At 41.8% G+C, this 19,280-nt stretch overlaps 2 protein-coding genes across 13 annotated transcripts in view; both read left to right on the top strand.

Moving 5' to 3' along the window:
• TRERF1 (transcriptional regulating factor 1) overlaps positions 1 to 1,306 on the top strand; it is a 205,530-nt gene extending 204,224 nt beyond the window's left edge. For all 10 annotated transcript variants that reach the window (XM_081247312.1, XM_081247320.1, XM_081247319.1 and 7 more), the window contains one exon: positions 770 to 1,306. In XM_081247312.1, the coding sequence (XP_081103438.1) occupies positions 770 to 1,094 (325 nt within the window). In that variant the 3' untranslated portion in view covers positions 1,095 to 1,306. The remainder of the gene's footprint in view (positions 1 to 769) is intronic.
• Positions 1,307 to 8,333: 7,027 nt separating this feature from the next.
• On the top strand, positions 8,334 to 19,268 carry MRPS10 (mitochondrial ribosomal protein S10). 3 transcript variants are annotated; one of them, XM_081247148.1, is made up of 7 exons: positions 8,334 to 8,408; positions 11,319 to 11,383; positions 11,475 to 11,544; positions 13,484 to 13,620; positions 14,598 to 14,706; positions 15,831 to 15,920; positions 16,387 to 19,268. In XM_081247148.1, the coding sequence occupies exons 1-7, from the start codon at positions 8,361 to 8,363 to the stop codon at positions 16,468 to 16,470; spliced, it is 603 nt and encodes a 200-aa protein (XP_081103274.1). In that variant the 5' UTR covers positions 8,334 to 8,360; the 3' UTR covers positions 16,471 to 19,268. The 3 variants fall into 3 exon arrangements, with proteins under 3 accessions (XP_081103274.1, XP_081103273.1, XP_081103275.1); XM_081247147.1 differs by having other exon boundaries at positions 11,472 to 11,544; XM_081247149.1 differs by lacking the exon at positions 8,334 to 8,408 and adding an exon at positions 9,184 to 9,300 and having other exon boundaries at positions 11,472 to 11,544.
• Positions 19,269 to 19,280: the final 12 nt, after the last annotated feature.

The raw sequence follows: 19,280 nt of genomic DNA, 5'->3' as shown, positions 1-19,280 counted from the left end.
CAGATATTCCCTGTGGAGGCAGAATCCCCCCTAGCTGAGAACCACTATTTCATTCTAAAGCAAACAGGAGGGAACTATGATGTATGATGGCCAAAACGAGACGGGATCTTGGGCGAAGAGGAATGGTCATTGCAGCTCAGAAGTCCAGTACAATGAAGACAGAAGAGGGGCTGTTGGATTTGGCCACACGCTCACTAGCGATCTCAAGCACTTGGACTGAAGTGGAGGGGACGACGTCCAGTTGGAGAGTGTGGCGGAAAGAGGCACTGTCCGTGTGTGCTGGCAGACCCTCTAGAATTTTGACGGGAATGACAGGGACAGGAGGCCAGAGGCAGAGGATGGGTTGTTTTATGTTGGGAACCAACAGAGCTTGGCAGCATGATTTGGGGAGTCTCAGGTTGGTCGAGAGGGCTTGGTCAGTGATGGAGAGAGAAATGGGGCAGATAAGGAGGAAAAAAACGCTCGTGCCCCAGGCCACAGATGGACAGGAAAGCTTTGAGGATTCATCCTCCGTCGTCGCAGAGAGAAAGCCCAACACACCGTAAATGTGTTCCTGTCCCCATCCCCTTTCCTTGGAACGCTTGGAGAGAAGAGAGCTAACAGGTCACCAGGGGAGGAGGTCTTGGGGGCTAAGGAGATGGGAACTCTGTCAGAGCCACCCCAAACCAGACAGCAGACCATGCACCTGCTATTACCTATAGGATCCCTTGGATTTCCGAGAACTCAGATCTTCTAAATTTCACATGCTTCTTTTTCTTCATTTTTATAGAGTCTTCTTCAAGATTAAAAGCCGAAATGCACACATGAAAACTCACAGACAGCAGGAGGAACAGCAGAGGCAAAAAGCCCAGAAGGCGGCTTTTGCGGCCGAAATGGCAGCCACGATTGAGAGGACTACGGGGCCGGTGGGGCCGCCGGGGCTGCTGCCCCTGGACCAGCTGAGTCTGATCAAACCCATCAAGGACGTGGACATCCTCGACGACGATGTCGTCCAGCAGTTAGGAGGCGTCATGGAAGAGGCCGAGGTCGTGGACACCGGTCTCCTCTTGGATGATCAAGATTCAGTTTTGCTTCAGGGTGACACGGAACTCTAAAGCCCTGTGTGTCGCTGGAGACGGCGAAAACCCACTGTCTCCATCATCATTCATCAGGAAAGCTGGACTGCGTGCTTGTTTTGTAACCATTTTAAACTACCTGTTTAAAAAGTGGTCGTTTTTTTCAGGTTTAGAAAAAAATTGGGGTTTTTTCCTTTTATTTAAAAACAATTGTTTTGTGGGAGGTTGGGGGGAATAAATAATTGGCACAATCCTACTTTAAGATGTGTTTCATCTGGGCTACATTCCCATGAACTCATTCCTGGTTGGGAATGAACCTCACGTTCATGTTCTTTTGCTTTCAGATGCCAAGCATCCTGGTTGCCTTTTATCCCAAAGCTTGCATGAGTGTGTGAGTGAGAGAGTGTGTGTGTGTGTGTGTGTGTGTGTAAAGCAGGCTACTTTCTTTGTGCTGGGGTCTTGGGCCATCCTTTCCCACCAAGAGTCATTTTTGTGCTGACCTCATTCCGCAGTTTGCAGTGAACTTGGCATCTTTGCCGGGAGACCATGCTAGGAAGTAGCTTTCCAGTGAGCAAAGGCCGCCCTGTGTTCCACAGCTTTCTTCTAGCACACACGTCATTTGAAGAGTTGACCAAATGTGAAAGTCATTTTTCTCCCTGCCCTGCCTGTCACTCGGCCTGTTTCTGAAAACTGAGTGCTGTGTCATTTCAGGCTTTTCCTCCCTGGCCGTGATTTACTAAGAAGGTGATTCATGGAGCAAGTGCGTCCTCTTCCCAGTTCCGTGAAGACCGGTTGACTCCAGTTCATGGGTTAGCAGGATCCCTTGGATTTCCAAGAACTCAGATCTTCTAAATTTCACATGCTTCTTTTCCAGTTGGCCTGAGCCGACTAGAAATCCGTCTGGAGGAAAATAACCCCAACTATTAAGTTGCCAGGCCTGTTTTCAGGGAGGATGGTGGAGGAGCACAGATTAAAGTCCCTGGAATGCCAAGAGGCCCAAAAACTAGATCAGAAGAGCTGATTCTTTTTTGCCACACTGTTAATGGTCAGTGGAGTTCTGAAATTACTCTGTGCCACGTGGAAGTACTGTGAAACCTCATTCACTAGGATTCTGCTGTAATTCGCCTGTGCTGGACCAAAGTTTACCTTGACGCAAACTCTGAGGAAAAGGGTTGTCTAACAAATCTGATGACAAATACAAGGGAAATAGCATTAAAGGCCAACAAAAATGGTTTCAGATACCACTTCAGCTACAGTGTTTGCATTCAAACAATGAATGTATTCATTAAAGTCATTTACCAAAGCCCTTCTAGAATTCTCCAAGCTACATACCCCTGCTCTGTCTCCTCCTGTCCCTGCCGGCAGGGTTGCTGTTTGTACTTGAAGGTAATAAACCTGTAATCCTTCAAAAATGTCATCGAGCTCAGGCTTTTGAGCTGAGTCAGACTCCTCCATGGCCTCCGTCAGGGCAAATGAGTGCGCGCGCCTTCGGGCTGGGATGCGGCCCCAGCACAGAGCTGACGCTTCTGATGCCCCAGCTCCTGCAGGTGTGGCAATCCTACCAGGGCACTTTGCTGGCACAGTAATAGTTTGACGTTAAAGAAGATGTCAGCGGAAGCATGAAGATAGGACTGGAGCATCTTTAAGTTGTCTCAGCAAAAGCTTCTAGCACACACTGAAGACCCACAGCAGCCCCACGCAGGCAGTGTCCTCTGAATCTCAGGAAAGCCATGGACAGAAGATCAATACAAAGGTTCTTTTCATTGCCACCATTCGGTTTTCAGAAAAAGAGGTCTTGAAGATTTCCTTTTATCTTTTTTTAGGGGAAAAAAAAAGTGTTTCATTTGCTGCCATTTCTGACAAATTATTCTATGTTCTGAGTTCAGAACTGCCTGGAGAGGGCATCAGCTTTGTGGCAGAACTATTCCAGAACCATTCCAACTGTAATATCAGCTGATCCCATCTGTCCCAGTGACTACTTCCCTCCACTTGTGGGTGTCTGAGAGGGATTCTGGAATGGTTCTGCTATTGGGTCTATGAAACCTTATCTAGCAAAGGAGCAAACACCCGGAAAAATGTTTATAAAGCAAATGTACTCGTTCTGTTTGGAGACTTGCCCGGCTGTTCCAGTTGAAAACATTAAAATAAACTGAGTTGCCAAGGCGAAAATATAATGCACAATTTAATTTTGATTTTCCATGCAGTATAGCATTTGCATTTTTGACTTGAAATAACCAAAGAACTCCTCCTTGATGGGACAGTTCACTTTCCTGAATTAGTATTTTTCTTCACAATATCAACTTAAAGAATTGACTTCATAGTAAAATATTGCACTTATTTTTTTCCTGAAGTGATTCTGCCTGCATGTATGTGTTGTGTTTTAGCTCCTCAACCCCCCATCTCTCCCCACCCTAAAGAACTTTTCTTCCCGATGGTTTGTCTTCAACACAGTTACTGTTTACTCTCAGATAGTTTTTCATTAGTGAATTTAGACCTCTTTGAGAAAGCTTGTATATAAAAAGTTAAAAGATATATTTTATGGAAAAACCCATCTTATTTTCAAATATATTTAACTGCTGTTCTATTTTATTAGAGGAAGGTTGTAAATATTTTCTAGGAGTTCTATTGTAAAGAAAAGTATTTTTGAAAAAAAATTAATGTAATAAAAAGGAAAACCTTTTAAAATAGTGGTTGTGATTGCTTCCTGTTCTGGCTTCATTGTGTTCTATTCATAGGAAATGACTTGCATGCCTTCCCATTTTAGGATGTAATTTATTCTGGTTTGCACTATTTTAAGTTGACATCATAATATCTAATGTGCTTCACTGTATTTTCCCCAGAATGCAGGTCCCTTGGTCCATATCAAAAGCACTATGTATAGCATATTCATACTTCTTTCTTTTGTAACGTGTGTATTTTTAATAAGGATTTTATGTAACATTTTGGCAAAAAGAGGACAGTATTTTCTAGTGAATTTTATAATACATTTTGCTAAAAGTGTTTCTTCCTAGGTCAGTTTTTGTTAAGGTGAACCAAAAGTCTTATTTTCCCAGGGGTTAAAAAAAAAAGTTTGAAGCTTGAAAGCAAAGTTATATTTAAACATCATATGTAACAAATAAATAAAGATGTTTTATAGACTTGTCCTCAAAAGGTGCATTCCTTAAAAACAAAAACAACTGGGGCATTCTAGGTTGGTTTTCCCCCTGAGCGATGAGCATTTTATTTTAATTGCTGCAATACTTTTTTTTCAGAAAGCAAGCCAGGAGAATTTTACTTAAAAGGTTCCGGTCATTAGCCTCCTCAGAAATTTATTACAGTTCTTACAGATAGGCATTCATCAAACAGAGATGTAACCAAGTAGACACTGTCATATTAATTTGTGAAAACCTGATTCAATATTGCATCAGCTGCTCTGAAAATAAAATGTTATCTTTTTGAGTTTCACTTGGCTTAAACATTCCTTCTTTCTAGCTGCTGAAATGACTTCTCAATGCTAATTTACTGTTAGTTTGTTTCTGGAGACCGGTTTAGAGGGCTGCTGATTAGATTTTTTATATATATATAAATTTATGTATTTTATTTGTTTATTTTTGGCTGCATTGGGTCTTCATTGCTGTGCACGGGCTTTCTCTAGTTGCGGCGAGGAGGGGGCTACCCTTCGTTGCGTTGCACGGGCTTCTCATTGCGGCGGCTTCTCTTGCTGCAGAGCACAGGCTCTAGGTGCACGGGCTTCAGTAGTTGTGGTGCACGGGCTCTAGAGCGCAGGCTCAGTAGTTGTGGCACACAGGCTTAGTTGTTCAGTGGCATGTGGGATCTTCCCAGTCCGGGGCTCGAACCTGTGTCCCCTGAACTGGCAGGCAGATTCTTAACCAGGGCGCCACCAGGGAAGCCCATGCTGATCAGATTTAATGCTCATATAATGCCCCCACCCCTACCCTGGAGGCCAAGATGAATATTTCTGCTTCTCAAGCTGTGGATGAGCCCCTTGAAGGGTTGATGGCCTCTAACCTGTACTACTCACAGTGCAGTTTGGGGGAGCTCAGTATTACACACGGGTTATCTCACAGGGAACCAGCAACAAAATCCAGTCCACCCTGGTTTATAGGCATTGCTAATCTGGATTTCCGAATTCTACAGAGTGTGTTTACTTTTTAATGGTCAACAGCAAAGTTCAGGAGAAATCTGAAATTCTGGATTTCATACAGAATTTGATTTAAGTAGGGCACACCTGTTCAAGACCTTGATCTTCTTCGTTCTTTTGGGGTTTTATACTTTTAATTTGGGCAGTGTTAGGCATGTGCCAAAGAAAATAGCTCTTCCTTTACAAACACTGCATTTAGCCAGCGTTGGAAATTTAAATTCTTCTTCCAGGGGCTCAGGTGTCCAATCTGAAGGCTTTTTCCTGCTGTTTTAGTCTCATTCATTACTCACGTACCAGGCACTATTCCACGCTGTATTATACACGGGGCAGTTGAGTAGCTAAAGATGACTGTGACATCATTCCTGCCTGCCTGCCAAGGAATTTAATACTTAGAAAAAACATATAGGGGCCTGGGAACAGATCCAGTTCCATCACTGGGAAGAGCAAAGGTCACCATCACCCACATATTCACAGCAATTTACAACAGGTGCTCAGCAACTACTTGTTAATTATCTCTCTAATCTTCCAGGTATGCTTATCCGTGTGTGTGTGTGTGTGTGTAAATAAAACCTCTTTTGACTTTACCTAAAGTCAATTCTGAATTCCACAGACTCCCAGTCTACCTTCCTCAGCCACAGCCAGCCAGCTGTGGACTGAGTCTGAATTCTAATGTTGGTATAAACAAAACATAATTAGGAAGGCATGTTAAGAAATTGAATAATATATTCCTAAGTGAACCATAGTGATCTTTGGGTCTCAGATATCCCTGTATAAAAGAGCCAAAGGGCTGATTATTTCTTTATATGAGAGAGAATCTTTTGAAAAGAGCTGTCCTCCTCCCACACACACCCCCCCAAGGGAAGTGTTTAATGTTTCTATTTGAGTCGTAAAGACAAAGCAGCCATACATGCTTCCAAGCAGCCATATATGCTTGATTTGCATTGCAGCACATGCTTAACACACAACATGGATCTCTCTTTGGGCTGTTTGTGTTCATTACTTCCTTACTTCCTCTGCTTATGTAATTTTATTTTGGCAGTCTTGCTATTTCTTTTCTTTTTCCCCCAACCACTTTATTAAGGTATGATTGACACATAAAAAGCTATACATATTTATTGTATACAACTTGATGAGTTTGGAGATAAGTGTATAACCATGAAACCATCACAATCAAGTGAGAAGATCTGTCTTTTAAAACAGAACAACCAGTGCAATCAAAGTATGATATAACTTAGAAATGTTTGATGCACACACTTTTATATTTCCTGGATATAAAGCAAGGTGGACTTGCATCAACTTGATCTCCTGCTCATTTACACTAGTTCAGAGGTTTGAAGGCTTAGGTCGTAGGGAAAAGACCCATAATGGACTGGCCAAGCTTTAGAACACTGTCCACGCTAATAAACTAAGAACTTTTACATGTCAATAAAAACCTCCACACTGTCCATGCCCACACACCATACCAAAGGGCTCTGCCCACAGCCCCACTGTTGGCAAAACCCGAGTTTGCCCCTCACAATGACTCCCACCTTACCCCCAGCTAATTGGACCAGGGCCAGCACCTGACCCCAAGCTATTAGGCCCATAGTCCAGTTGATGACACATGACATGATTTAGCCCCGGAAAATGAGGGGACCAAATCCAATTCCCACATTTGAGAGTATGAATGGAGAAACTTGGTGAGCCAAAGGCAGCAAGCAGAATTCTGAGGGAGCACCAACTATTTCTAAGCAGAGAAAGCCCATCAATAAAGAGACCATGTTTGGCCTTAGGGGTGGAGAGGGCATCCAGTCCCTAAGGCTGCTTTGAGCCCACTTTTCCAATTGCAGGAGCAGTTCAGGCCATACATGTCTTTAAAAATAAAAAATAAACTCCTTTTCTTGCAGGAGTGTGGGGAAATGGGGACCTCTATGCCTCACATCCAAAAGAGACTACTAAGAGTTCTACTTAGTAGAACTGGACCTTATTACAAAGTCAGCACCAGGGGTGCTGCAGGGGTGGAAAAGGCACTGAACTAGGATTTTGAAGATGGTTGTTGGTTTAGCTATAACTAACTCACCCATATGACTTTGAATGAGTCATTTCATCTCTGAGCCTCCGTTTCCTCACCTATTAAATTAGGACAAGATGCACGTCTTCTTGTGAGGATCAGATTAGGTGACATAGGGAAAAGTTGTTTGCAAGCTGTAAGGACACCATCACTGGCAGCTGCAGAACCCTCACCCAGATAAGGCTGCTAAAGGGGGCAGAGGCAGGCTGAGGAGCCATCCCAGAGGAGAGACTGATGCCTCAAAAGCAGCAACAGAGTTGGAGAGCTATAGGAAAACTCCACTGGCTAAGAGAGACCAGCCAACTCTGAATGTCACGATTGACAGAGGGAGCCTGATTCTGAAAAGGCCACTGGGCAGCCTGCCAAGGCTATTGTTGTTATAGCTAGCACCATTAAAGTACAAACTCAGGTTGTTTCTCCAGTGCAAGATGAGGTAACAGATCCCGAGTCACGGACCACCTGGCCAGGGAATCGTAAACCAGAGACACTGTGACTCCCAAAACTACAATTCAGAAATGTCACAAGGTGATTAATCCCAGTCTCTTTGATCTTCTCCTTTAAAAAACAAAAAACCCCTAACTCAAATACCAAGTTGGAGTGGATCTGAGGCTTGTCTCCTACTCCCTTGCTTGGCTCCCTGTAATAAATCCTACTCGGCTACGAACTCCCGCTGTCAGTTTGGCTTTCTGCGAGCCACAGACACACAAGCCCTTTGCTCCGTTATAATAGGGGGAAAAAATCAACCATTCATCCACTACTCAGAGATAACCAGTGTCAATATATTACTCATGTTTTTTCCAAGTATGTGTTTGTTGTGTTTGCATCCAACAAAACAGGAAGCGCAAAGGACAAACACGATTTGAAAAGGAAAGCGCTGACAGAACTCTGTAACTAGATACGAGCTGAAACTATTACAGGACGGCGTACAGGTCAGGTTGCGACCGGAAGGAAGCCAGCTACATTCACAATCCCACCCTCGGAGAGCGTGGAATCGCACCTCTATGGTTGTTCCGGTGCCGGAACACAGGGATACACTCTCTCCTTTTGCAGAACTCTATGGTCAGAGGACTACTCTGTGACCCCGGAAGCGATCCGGGGAAGCGGAAACGGCAAGATGGCGGCGCGAGCGGCGTTTGGACTTCTGGGACGGCGTCTGTGGCAGGTATGTGGCGTCTCTGGCAGGTATGGATGGGGTCCGCTCGGGGGACTAGGCGGCCCAACAAGGACAGTTACCATTACGTCTAACTGCCGCCTGTCATTCTTAACATCTGGAGCTTTCCGCGATATTTATTCCGCACGGCCCGTTATTTGCAGGAAGGTGGCGAGAAAAGGGCTGATTTTATCTCGAATTATCTCATAGGATAAAACATAAGTTAATGAGTCAGGGCAAAGACAGGAGCTAGAAAAATCGTAGACTGTCAGGGCTGGAAAGGATATTGAACAGCGTATGTTCCAGACCCCGCCTTTCACGTTTGCGAAATAAACTGAGGCTCAGAGAAGTCAAGAAGGTTAACCTCGCGAAAATTAGGTGGCACGAGATCTTAGACGCTTCCCACGGAACCAGATTGAGATACTTTCCGGATACCCGGGTTTCTGAGATTTAGATGAGAATCGCTGAAGTCAGAGGAGTGGGTTAGATATCCTCTGCTCGGTTCTTTGGAGAAAAAGCAAAAATTTAAGCGGCGGTTCTTAAGTTATTTGGCCTCAGCACCCCTTTCTTTACACTCTAAAAATGGTTGAGGCCTCCGAAGAGCTTTGGTTTTTGTGGGTTTTAGCTATCGATTTTTAGCTTATTAGAAAATACAACCGAGAATCTTAAAAGTGCTTGTTCACTTAAAAATAAACTCATTGCATGTTAACACAATTAACGTTTTTATGGGAAACAACCATATTTTCCCAAACAAATTGAGAGAGAAGTGTAGCAATGTTTTACGTTTTTGCAAATCTCTTTAATGTGTGGCTTAACAGAAGACAGCTTGGCTCTCATAGCTGCTTCTGCGGTCTGTTGCTATATCACACGTCCTTCAGCCTCTGGAAAACTTCACTGTGCACTGGTGAGAGAACAGAGTGGGAAGGTTGCAAATTACATCTTACTGTTACTAGGAAAATAAGTTTAGTCTCCCGGGCCCCTTCTGAATGTGTCTCAGGAGCCCCTCAGAAGTCCTTAGACCACACTTTGAGAGCCACCGTTATTAAATCAGGCACTGTTAGAGGTTGAAATTTTGAACTATTTTAAGACGCGCTTACCCAGAACAGGCTCCACCCCCTCAAAAAAAAGAAAGAAAGGAAAAAAAGGAAGGAAAGCTTAAGAACTTCTTAAGGTTAGTTTGTGGGTGTAATAGCACTTTAGGCTCCAGCTTTTTAAAAGCAGGGGGTTTATACTGGGAAGTGTCATATTCCTTAGACCTGTGGGCCTTCTACACAGCTGGATTGTGGGCTTAGGGGTATAAATGCGGGGAGGGAATTTTCTCTGTGATTATGTGTGGCAAATGGCACGTACCTCTTACTACCTTGTATTGTGCTTGATTTCCTTCTTTTTGCTTTCCTCCCTTGATCCAAGAGAGACTGTGAAAGTTTTGATTTGCTTCCATCTTGGGTGAAGAGTGGAAGAAGGATAATTAGCTAAGAATAGTTTGGTTTTTTTTAAACATAGGTGACCCTCTGTTGTTCTAATTAAGTTTCATTTGTACCAAACTGTTCTTCTCATCTTTAAAGTATTTTTCAGGATCCTATTGAGCTCTCAGGTTACACTTTTAAATCTTGGGAAAGCTTAGGAAAAAAACGGGTGGCAAATGTGTATTACATACAGTACCATAGGTTTCCTACAACTAGAAATTTTGTTCCACCAGGGGGAGCTAACAGTAAGGATTTGGAAACGCTGTATTGTTGCAGTGTGAGGCACAGTAGTGGTATATATGAGCGTAAATTCCAATGTGTATTTCAACTTATAAAATTAAACGTTTAGGGCTTCCCTGGTGGCACAGTGTTTGAGAGTCCGCCTGCCGATGCAGGGGACACGGGTTCGTGCCCCGGTCCGGGAAGATCCCACATGCCGCAGAGCGGCTGGGCCCGTGAGCCATGGCCGCTGAGCCTGCGTGTCCGGAGCCCGTGCTCCGCAACGGGAGAGGCCACAACAGTGAGAGGCCCGCGTACCGCCAAAAATAATAATAATAATAATAATAATAATAAAATTAGACGCTTATAAGCTAGTTGTCTCAGCCAAGCCAAGAAATAAATATGCTGGAAAAGGTGTATGAAAGCTTCAAAGAAGGGTACTTTAGAATTCTTATTCCAGCTCCATAAATTAAATTATAAAGACGCTTTTTTTTAATGCTCGAAAGTATTTAAGTAAAAGAAGTATTATGTTGAAATATATTTAATCTGTAAAAAAAAAAATGGGAAAATGAAGTCACATGTTTTCTTCCTTGATGTCTGCATATTTAATTCATAGCTGTTAATGTGAGAATTGTTTTTTTAAAAAGTTCTTGTTCCTGGGCTTCCTTGGTGGTACAGTGGTTAAGAATCTGCCTGCCAGTGCAGGGGACACGAGTTAGAGCCCTGGTCTGGGAAGATCCCACATGCCGCAGAGCAACTAAGCCCATGTGCCACAACTACTGAGCCTGCGCTCTAGAGCCCACGAGCCACAACTTCTGAGCCCGTGTGCCTAGAGCCCGTGCTCCACAGCAAGAGGAGCCACCACAGTGAGAAGCCCTGCACTGCAACGAAGAGTAACCCTCGCTCGCCGCAACTAGAGAAAGCCACTGTGCAGCAACAAAGACCCAACACAGCCAAAAATAAATTAATTAATTAAAAAAAAAAAAAGTTCTTGCTCCTGAGCTTTAAAAAATATAGTCTCTAGTATTTTGAGAGTCCTTTTTGATTATCAACTCTACCACTGTCCTCTTTTTTTTAAATGAAATCTAACTTGGCAATTTAGTTACCCCAATATCTTCATCTAAAATAATGAGATAGCCTGTTATTTGAAGCATCCTGCATCTTTTGGGTTTTAATGGAAACTATGAATGGTTTGGGAATTGATTTTAATTCTAACACACATCCCCCTCTTTTTAAGGGTTCGAGGAATTTTTCTGTATGCAGTTCTAGGAGCAGTACAGCCAAAAATGGTGGCCTTCTTCTGTAAGTATATAATTGGATGTGCTAAATTGAATAAGAAAATGGGCACTTGTGCTGTTTTACTTAGGTTTCTCTTTGTTTCCGCACATAGCAGCACCAATGTGAAGTGGGTACAGTTTTCAAACCTACACGTTGATGTTCCCAAGGATGTGACCAAGCCTACGGTATGCACTCCCTATTTCTTGGCATAAGAAGCTACATTAGCAATAAATTTTCCTCATTATTTCATTTGGGGCTGTTTCCCAGACACTTTATGAATACAAAAATTTGTTCTCGAATACTGGCAGGTGCACAGTGCACCTGAGAAAGTATTCACTGATATCCCTGAGTGTTCATGGTCGCTTTCAGTCTATTAAGGTAAGAGCTAATCGAATAAAGTACTTACCCCAAATAGCTGTGGGAATGAGTAGTCTTTTGCTTTTAGCTCAGCATAGTGTACAGCGTTGTCATAATCAACGATGCCGAATACTTGGTATTATATTATGGAATTTTGTTGTTGTAGGCTTCAAGTCTTTACTGAACAGTGAACAGTGCTTTATTGTGAGAGAGAGCATTATGACACGTAGAGAAAATCCAGGAGCAGCTGTGTAACCTTGTTTCCTTTAAGTGAAAGCCATGATTTCATCAACCCAGTTGCTGTATTATTTGTAGTTTTTTTAAATCCTAACACTACAAACTGTAATTTGTAGTTTTTTAAATTCCAAATGCTTCCAGCCCCACCCCTCAAAAATAATCCCCTTTAACAGTTTGGTACGTATCCTTCTAGACCTTCGTCTGTATGTAATCGTCTGTGCACACCGTGGGCGCCAAAATGGAATTGTGTTACCCTAATGGCCTGCTGGTTCAGTGTTTTCACCTCATAGCATACATGAACCCCAGGTCTCCAGCTCAGATGCCTGTGTAGGCCAGGCCTGTAAGGAACGGTAACAGGGTGGGCACAGTGGCAGGCTGTACCCTTTGTAAGCAAGACAGCTGCTACTTACTGTAGCCAGTTGTTGCCACGTGGGAAATTAGACCTAGTGATACCAGATTGTCTGAATTTTCCAAACTAAATGAAATTCAAATATTTGTGCAAAATCGTTTGATTTTTAATATTTGTAACAGATTCAGGATTATCTTTAAAACCCTGTAGAGACCAGTCACTATACATTTTAGGGCTATATTCCCCTTCTCTTGTCCCTCAACTTAAGAGATAGGATATCAGTGTATTCTCTTCTTCCAACAACCCTATTTGGGGTAATTGAGAGTGAATATCTAGCTTCCTGGTTAGTAAGTAGATCTCCTTTCAAGGGCAAAGTAATTTAACTCTGAAACATTGGATTAGTAATATAAATTACTGGTTTGATGGATGAATGAAGTAAAGGTAATTCACCTCTTGGGAGAAAGTCAGAAATGTCAAACCCATCATTTCTAAGATCTTTAAGTATTAGGGTGGAAGAGGTGGAAGTTATTTGTACAGTCAGTGTCATGACATTTTAGTTAGAAATGAGCAATTTTTCTATTAGAGCAGGCAAAATAAACATGGACAAACCTAATAAAAAGAATATGAAGAGAAATAGCTCGCCTTTGTTTAACAATGTTTTATAACTTATAAGCACTTAAATCCATGCTCTCTTATTTGTTCCTGACAGAAATGCCATGAGCTGTAGCACAAGTATTGTCCTATTTATATGTGGGAAAACTAAAGTTCAGTGAGATTATATTACTTGCCCATTGTTATTCATCTTTAAGTGGCAGAGTTTAATTCTCAATCCAGGTCTTCTGACCAGACTACTTTTATTAACAGAACCCCAAATCCTTTCCTGTTGTATATTTGGGGTTTAATAACTATTAAGCTCGAAGGTTCTGTTGGTGATTTTGTAGGTTGCTTGAAAATCCTTTTGATTCAAACTGTACTTTAACTGATTCTTAAGGGTCATTGTGGAGTCCGAATGTGGTTGTATCTAGATATTTAAGCTGTGTTAAGATGTTACTCAGCATTTTTCTCCCCACTTATTGGTAGACGCTGAAGTTGTGCAGGTGAGGGTAATACGTTAAATTTTCCAGTTGTAAATATTAGAGGAACCATGACTGAAGCTTTTCTTTTTGATTTTAAAATTGCAGATAACGGTTTCTGATGAACCAGACACGTTATATAAGCGCCTATCAGTTTTAGTAAAAGGCCACGATAAGGCTGTATTGGACAGTTATGAATATTTTGCGGCACTTGCTGCTAAAGAACTTGGTATCTCTGTTAAAGTGTAAGTATGATCTTTCTTAATCTGACCTGTTAGCTGCTATTACACAGTCAGTCAGGAAAATGGTGCCAGTCCCAGCTAGGTCTGAGCTCTTAAAATGGGATAAAAACTCATGATGGGGAGAGATTAGGTTTGTTATATTATTCTAAGCAAGATCATCCCTTCCTGTCTGCCAGAATTTTTAAATACTAGAATGAGTGAACAAGGAAAATGAAGGAATCCTTTCTCTAGAAATTGCATGGACTTAGGAGGCCCAAGAAGCCCTCGTGTCTGGGATCTCCATGGGGCAGGGAGGTGGATTAGGTGAACAAGCAATTCTTTCAGGCCTCTTGGATTTGGTATCTTTGCTATTATATTCACTGTTTCAAAACTGCCTTAAGAAGCACCATTCACCCAATACTTTTATGCATGAGCAAGGCAAGCTTCGTATGGCCTTGAAGTCACTGCAGGGTCAAGTATAACCACCTCCTGTGTTTTGTCACCTGCTCTTTCTGATGTTGAACGAGGCCCATGTGGAGCTTTGCCAGTCTTGCCTTCTAGCAAAACTGAAGGAACTCACACATTTCCCGTAACAGACCATGGTTTTGTGCTTTTCACTATATCTGTAATAACACGGCAGACATTACAACCACGTCCAGCCCACGGTGCTGTGCCTCACAGTTCCTGTGTTTAGTCAGTGCGAGACCTCAAGGGTGTGAAAGCCGGAGGCATGTGTGTGTGCACTTGCGTGCCAAGGCTTGTTTTTGGGTCGATGGCAAATGTTCCTGTTGCTGTCTGCAGGTTTATATTAGCCAGAGCTTCATGACAGCAGTTGTTAGAGATGACGGTCTTGACAAATGGAAGTCTGTAAAATGGTAGTTAACACCTATAATTGGGCGTGAGCGTGACCTGCAAAATTGTGGAATCGTGTGTTGATATCAGTGACTCAGGTTCTAACATCACTTAGCTTAAGTATGTTGCTTCGCCCATTAATTTTCCAGACATGAACCTCCAAGGAAAATAGAGCGATTTACTCTTCTCAAATCAGTGCATATTTTCAAGAAGCACAGGGTTCAGTATGAAATGAGAACACTTTACAGATGTTTAGAGGTGAGTTTATTGCGGACATTCAGGCATTGTTTTGAAATGACCCAGATTTCACACTAGTACATCATAACTTTCCTTTAACCTTGCCCAGTAGACTTCCTTTCTGTCAGCCTATGCTGGGTAGTAGTAGAGAAGGTAAGTGTTTTTTTGTGTTTATAGAAGCAGCATGATAGGAAAATCAAACTCAAGTAAAGCCATCCTTCAGAGTAGTTCATACTTTAACTCAGTAGTGCACGTTATGTTGACTAACTTTTATACAGTAAGCTATCATTGGAATAATTTTGCTTATATTTCAAAAATTCTAGCCACGTTTTCACACAGCTCTAATACTTCTTCTCACATGCTCACTGAATTCTCTCTGTCCATGATGGGCAGCATTAAGGTTTTTCATTCGTCAGTTATCATTCATTTGTGCAGCCTCCCAGGTCAGCACAGTCTTGTGGTTAAGAGAAAGCATGGGCTTTGGAGTTGGACAGCCAGGTCCAAATACTGGCATTTACTAGCTGTGTGACCTGTGCCTCAGGTCCTTCATCTTTAAGTTGGAAATAATAACAGTACCAATTTCATACAGTTAGTGTGAAGATTAAATGAGATATTTATCTAAAGCACTTAGAATATTTCATCTCATGGTAAATGATTGGTAAATGTTACTAAAACAAGTGCTTGTGCGTGTTTTATATGAGAAGCTCTGTACTAGGCATGAGAGTACAAATATCAAGACATAGTCCTACCCTTGAATGAAAAAGAAAAATCCAAAATTTTATCCACCTTGCCATGGAGCACATAAAATCTTATACTAACTCTATTTTATAATTTAGTCTTTTGTCTCCTTTTGTTTTGAGTTGTTTTGTGAAACTCTTAAACTGTTTTGATACCATGCTTGCCAGCTGGGTTCCATGGAGTCCTGGCTTTAAGGCATTTAGGAGGAAAGGGGACATTGCGGCTGTGCTCCCCTCATTCAGTTCAACCAGAGGATCTGCACTTTTTTCCTTTTAAATTGGGATTCTGTAAGATTTTACAGATGAAGAAAAGACTCTACTGCCTTTACCAGAAAAGAAAAACAAAACCCCTCAAAATTTCTGCTTTAACCAGCATAGCATGAATCAATTTCACGTTTGAAATTTTAGTTAGAACATCTCACTGGGAGTACAGCAGATGTCTACTTGGAATATATTCAGCGAAACTTACCTGAAGGAGTTGCGATGGAAGTTACAAAGGTACGACTTGAATTTCTGCCTCTGTTGGAGGGAGATGTGTATTGTTGTGTTGCTACATCGCCGCCTGATTCCAGCCCACTGGGTGGAGGGGAGGACCTGGAGGCAGAGTTGCCACAGTGGTTGGGGTCTACACCCGCCGTGCAGGGCGCAGCTCAACAGAATGCTGCCCCCGCAGCCCATGTCCTCCTGGAGCCACCTCTGATGCCTCCCTCCCTCTTAGCAGTTGTCTAGACATGGGTTCCACTTTGATTGGTGGTCCCTGGAGATCACTGAGGAGCAAATAGATTATGTATGTGAGAGTGTTTATCTACCATCGAGTTTTCTTCTCTGTTTCAAAGCCCTACAACAAGATGGGAGGGTAAAAGAAAAAACTCAAGAGGACCTGAGGGAACAGAATGAATAAATTCAATTTGTGGCTGAAGAGTTGAGTCCACATTATATTATAATTTTGTTTTTCTCTCTTTAGACAAAATTAGAACAGTTACCAGAACACATCAAGAAGCCAATCTGGGAAACAATACCAGAGGAAGAAGAAGAAAGCAAGTCATAAAGTCTCAGAGTGACCACTTGTGCTGGGACGTGAAATGAGCATGTCAAGTGGAGGGAGTCTCCAGTGAAGACAGTTTCAAGTCACCCTGACTGCCCTCCTGAGGCCACGCGGCCTGGCCTGATCAGTAGAAAGCAGGGATTGGAAGTTTACGATACACCAGACTATTGTGCAGGCACCACTTTATCTGTTCTTTTATACATGTCATTGTTTCAGTTCGGATTTTAACAAATGTGAGCAAACCATTTGGACCACTCTGTACCAAAACAGTCAAATTCATATTTTGTTATTCCACTGTTGTTCAATTATTAGTTCGTACTGATTGTGGTTTGTATCATTTCATTCATCTAAAAGTGTTTCAGATATTCCTCACACACATTTCTTTCTTTTGAGGGACCTAAAAGGAAACTTTGATTAATTTAACACTGAGCAGTTAAAGTTTTTGATATTTACCTTAGAACAGGCTGGCATATGCTAGTTTGGGGGTGGTGACCTCCAAGTTTTACCTCATGTAAGCGTTACATTCTTGAAAATTGATATACTTTATTATAGCAGATCAAGCACATTGGTGGCATGCGCTGAACTCTTCTGTAGCCCAAACCCTTTCACGGCTGCCGAGAAGGGTCACTATAATGGAATTTGAGCTCTCAAGAAATTACTGTATCGTTTCATTCATCCTGTAATTCATTTATTCAATAAGCTTTTCTTTTGTTGACTTTGCACCCAGCACTATAGTAAATACCAAAAATTGAATAGCAATAACAGCTTTCAAAAACTGTGCAAGGCACAAATACTTTTCCCTTATTAAGTTCCACGCTGATAAGACCTCTTTCTTTTGGTGAATAGCACTCTTTTTTGGGGATGTCTGCTTTTCCATAAAATTAAATAGTTAAAGCTCTGAAAGAGGCAAGATGACAGTGGGCTGAGGTTGTTGGTGTATCAACCCCAAGGGAGTGATACGTTTCCTTTTTACAGCAGAATCCGGCCCATGTCTCTTGTGGTTTCCTTCACATCTTTGGGGTAGTTATGACTTCTCAGTTTTCCACCCTTAATCTGGAGTCTCTGTTCTCTTTTCTCTGCTATCAGGTATGAGTGTTCTGAATGCACACTGCTCATGTATCAGACTTACATTACTGTCATTAACATGAAAAGAATTACAGCCTTGTGCCCCATGACCTCATTTTGTTTGCAGCTCAGTTGTCGACTGTGTCATTCACAAATGCCTAAAGCCTGTTTATCCCAGGTATAAACCTCAGGATTAAGAACTAGTCAATAAAACAAGAGCAGTATAAAATTAACTGTATCTAGCAAAGCAGCCATTGTGACTCATTTTCATTTTGAAAGAAATAATTCTTTAAAAATAAGTGTAGACCCACATCTAATCCTTTTTTGTGCTTTTTTTACAGACAGTATCGAGCACTTTATTACAATAGGATGACTGCTGCATACTCACCTCCAGTGGCTCTCTTTTAAAGGTGTACATCCATTTCCAGCTGTTTTCAGACTAAAGTAGCCTCTAAACCAGATTATTTAGCACTTCAGATTATATATTAAAATCTTGTTTTAAGATAAATACAGAGATAAACTACACACACAACAAAAATTAATGGTATTTCCTTGACATAAGTACTTGGCATATTTGAAGCCTACTTGATATAAACTAGGTAATTTATTCTGATAGCCTGAGAGGGGTCTTTCTGTTTGTTTTTTAATTGGGTCTCCTGAGTAAAATGTATATTCTGGAAATTAGAATTAATGCCCAAGTCTCATCTTTCTGTTCATGGTGGTGACGGGAGGTAGTGAGAAAAGTAGACCTGATGTCAGGATGGACCAGAAGGCAGGTAGGAGGTGAGATGGTTTTTTATTGAGGTGAAGCCCTGAGTTCATTGTTATTTTCTCTGATCTGAAGTATAGTTTCTTTTCATATTAAATAAAATAGTGTTAAAGTCTTTTAAATTATTGGTAGACTCTACAGGTTAAACTCGTTCAGTGCCTAGTTTTGATGCTTTCAAAGAGAATTACTTAGATGTCCTTTGGCCACTTAGATATGCCACAGTAAATACATAAAGCAATTATTTTAAATCAGTCTATTTTTGTAACATTTCTGTTTGTCAGCTACCCTTCCTCCTTTCTTACACTATTAAATTAGCTTTACTGCAACATTCATGAGTAGCCGAGTAGAGAAAACAGGCTTGAGTCAGATAAGAGTTCAAACCCACTAACTTCTATAAACAGGCAAGGAGTTCAACCCTCTCAGAGCCTCAGTTTACTCATTAGTAAAATGTAGGAAATAAAACTTATGAAGGTTGGAGTATTGAATTAGGTAACTTGTAAAGCACCTCACACAGTACCAGGCGGATAATAGACATTCAATAAATACTAGCTATGTGAATGAAGAATATTGCCTGCCATATCAGTAAACAGAGGATGTTGCAGCCATCAAGCCATCACATTACAGCCACCCTAACAGTGCACCCTGAGGAGACTCAGGATGAGAAGCACAGGATACTGCCCCCAGATAGCTGAGGTGCATATCACAGGAATGATTTCAGTGAGCCCAGACTTGCATCTCCCCATACTTAGAAAAGTGCAGAATTCCTTAACTCGAGACACCTGGTTTTCTTTAATTAATGGTAATCTTTAATGTTCCGAATACCTGGTCTTTATTGCAAAAACCTCTGTATATCCTGGCTCTCCCCCTTGCCTCTTCGGAGCAGTCTCTCAGAGGTATCTGAGATGCTGTGTCCCGAGCATAAGTCCTCAGTTTTGTCCGCTAAATAAAACATAACTCTCGACTTTTAGATTGTGCTTTT

Source organism: Mesoplodon bidens, assembly GCF_964165515.1.
Source record: "Mesoplodon bidens genome assembly, chromosome: 10".
Taxonomy (NCBI): domain Eukaryota; kingdom Metazoa; phylum Chordata; class Mammalia; order Artiodactyla; family Ziphiidae; genus Mesoplodon; species Mesoplodon bidens.
The sequence above is the reverse complement of the archived record's forward strand: the minus strand, read 5'-3'. Positions and strand labels throughout refer to the sequence as shown.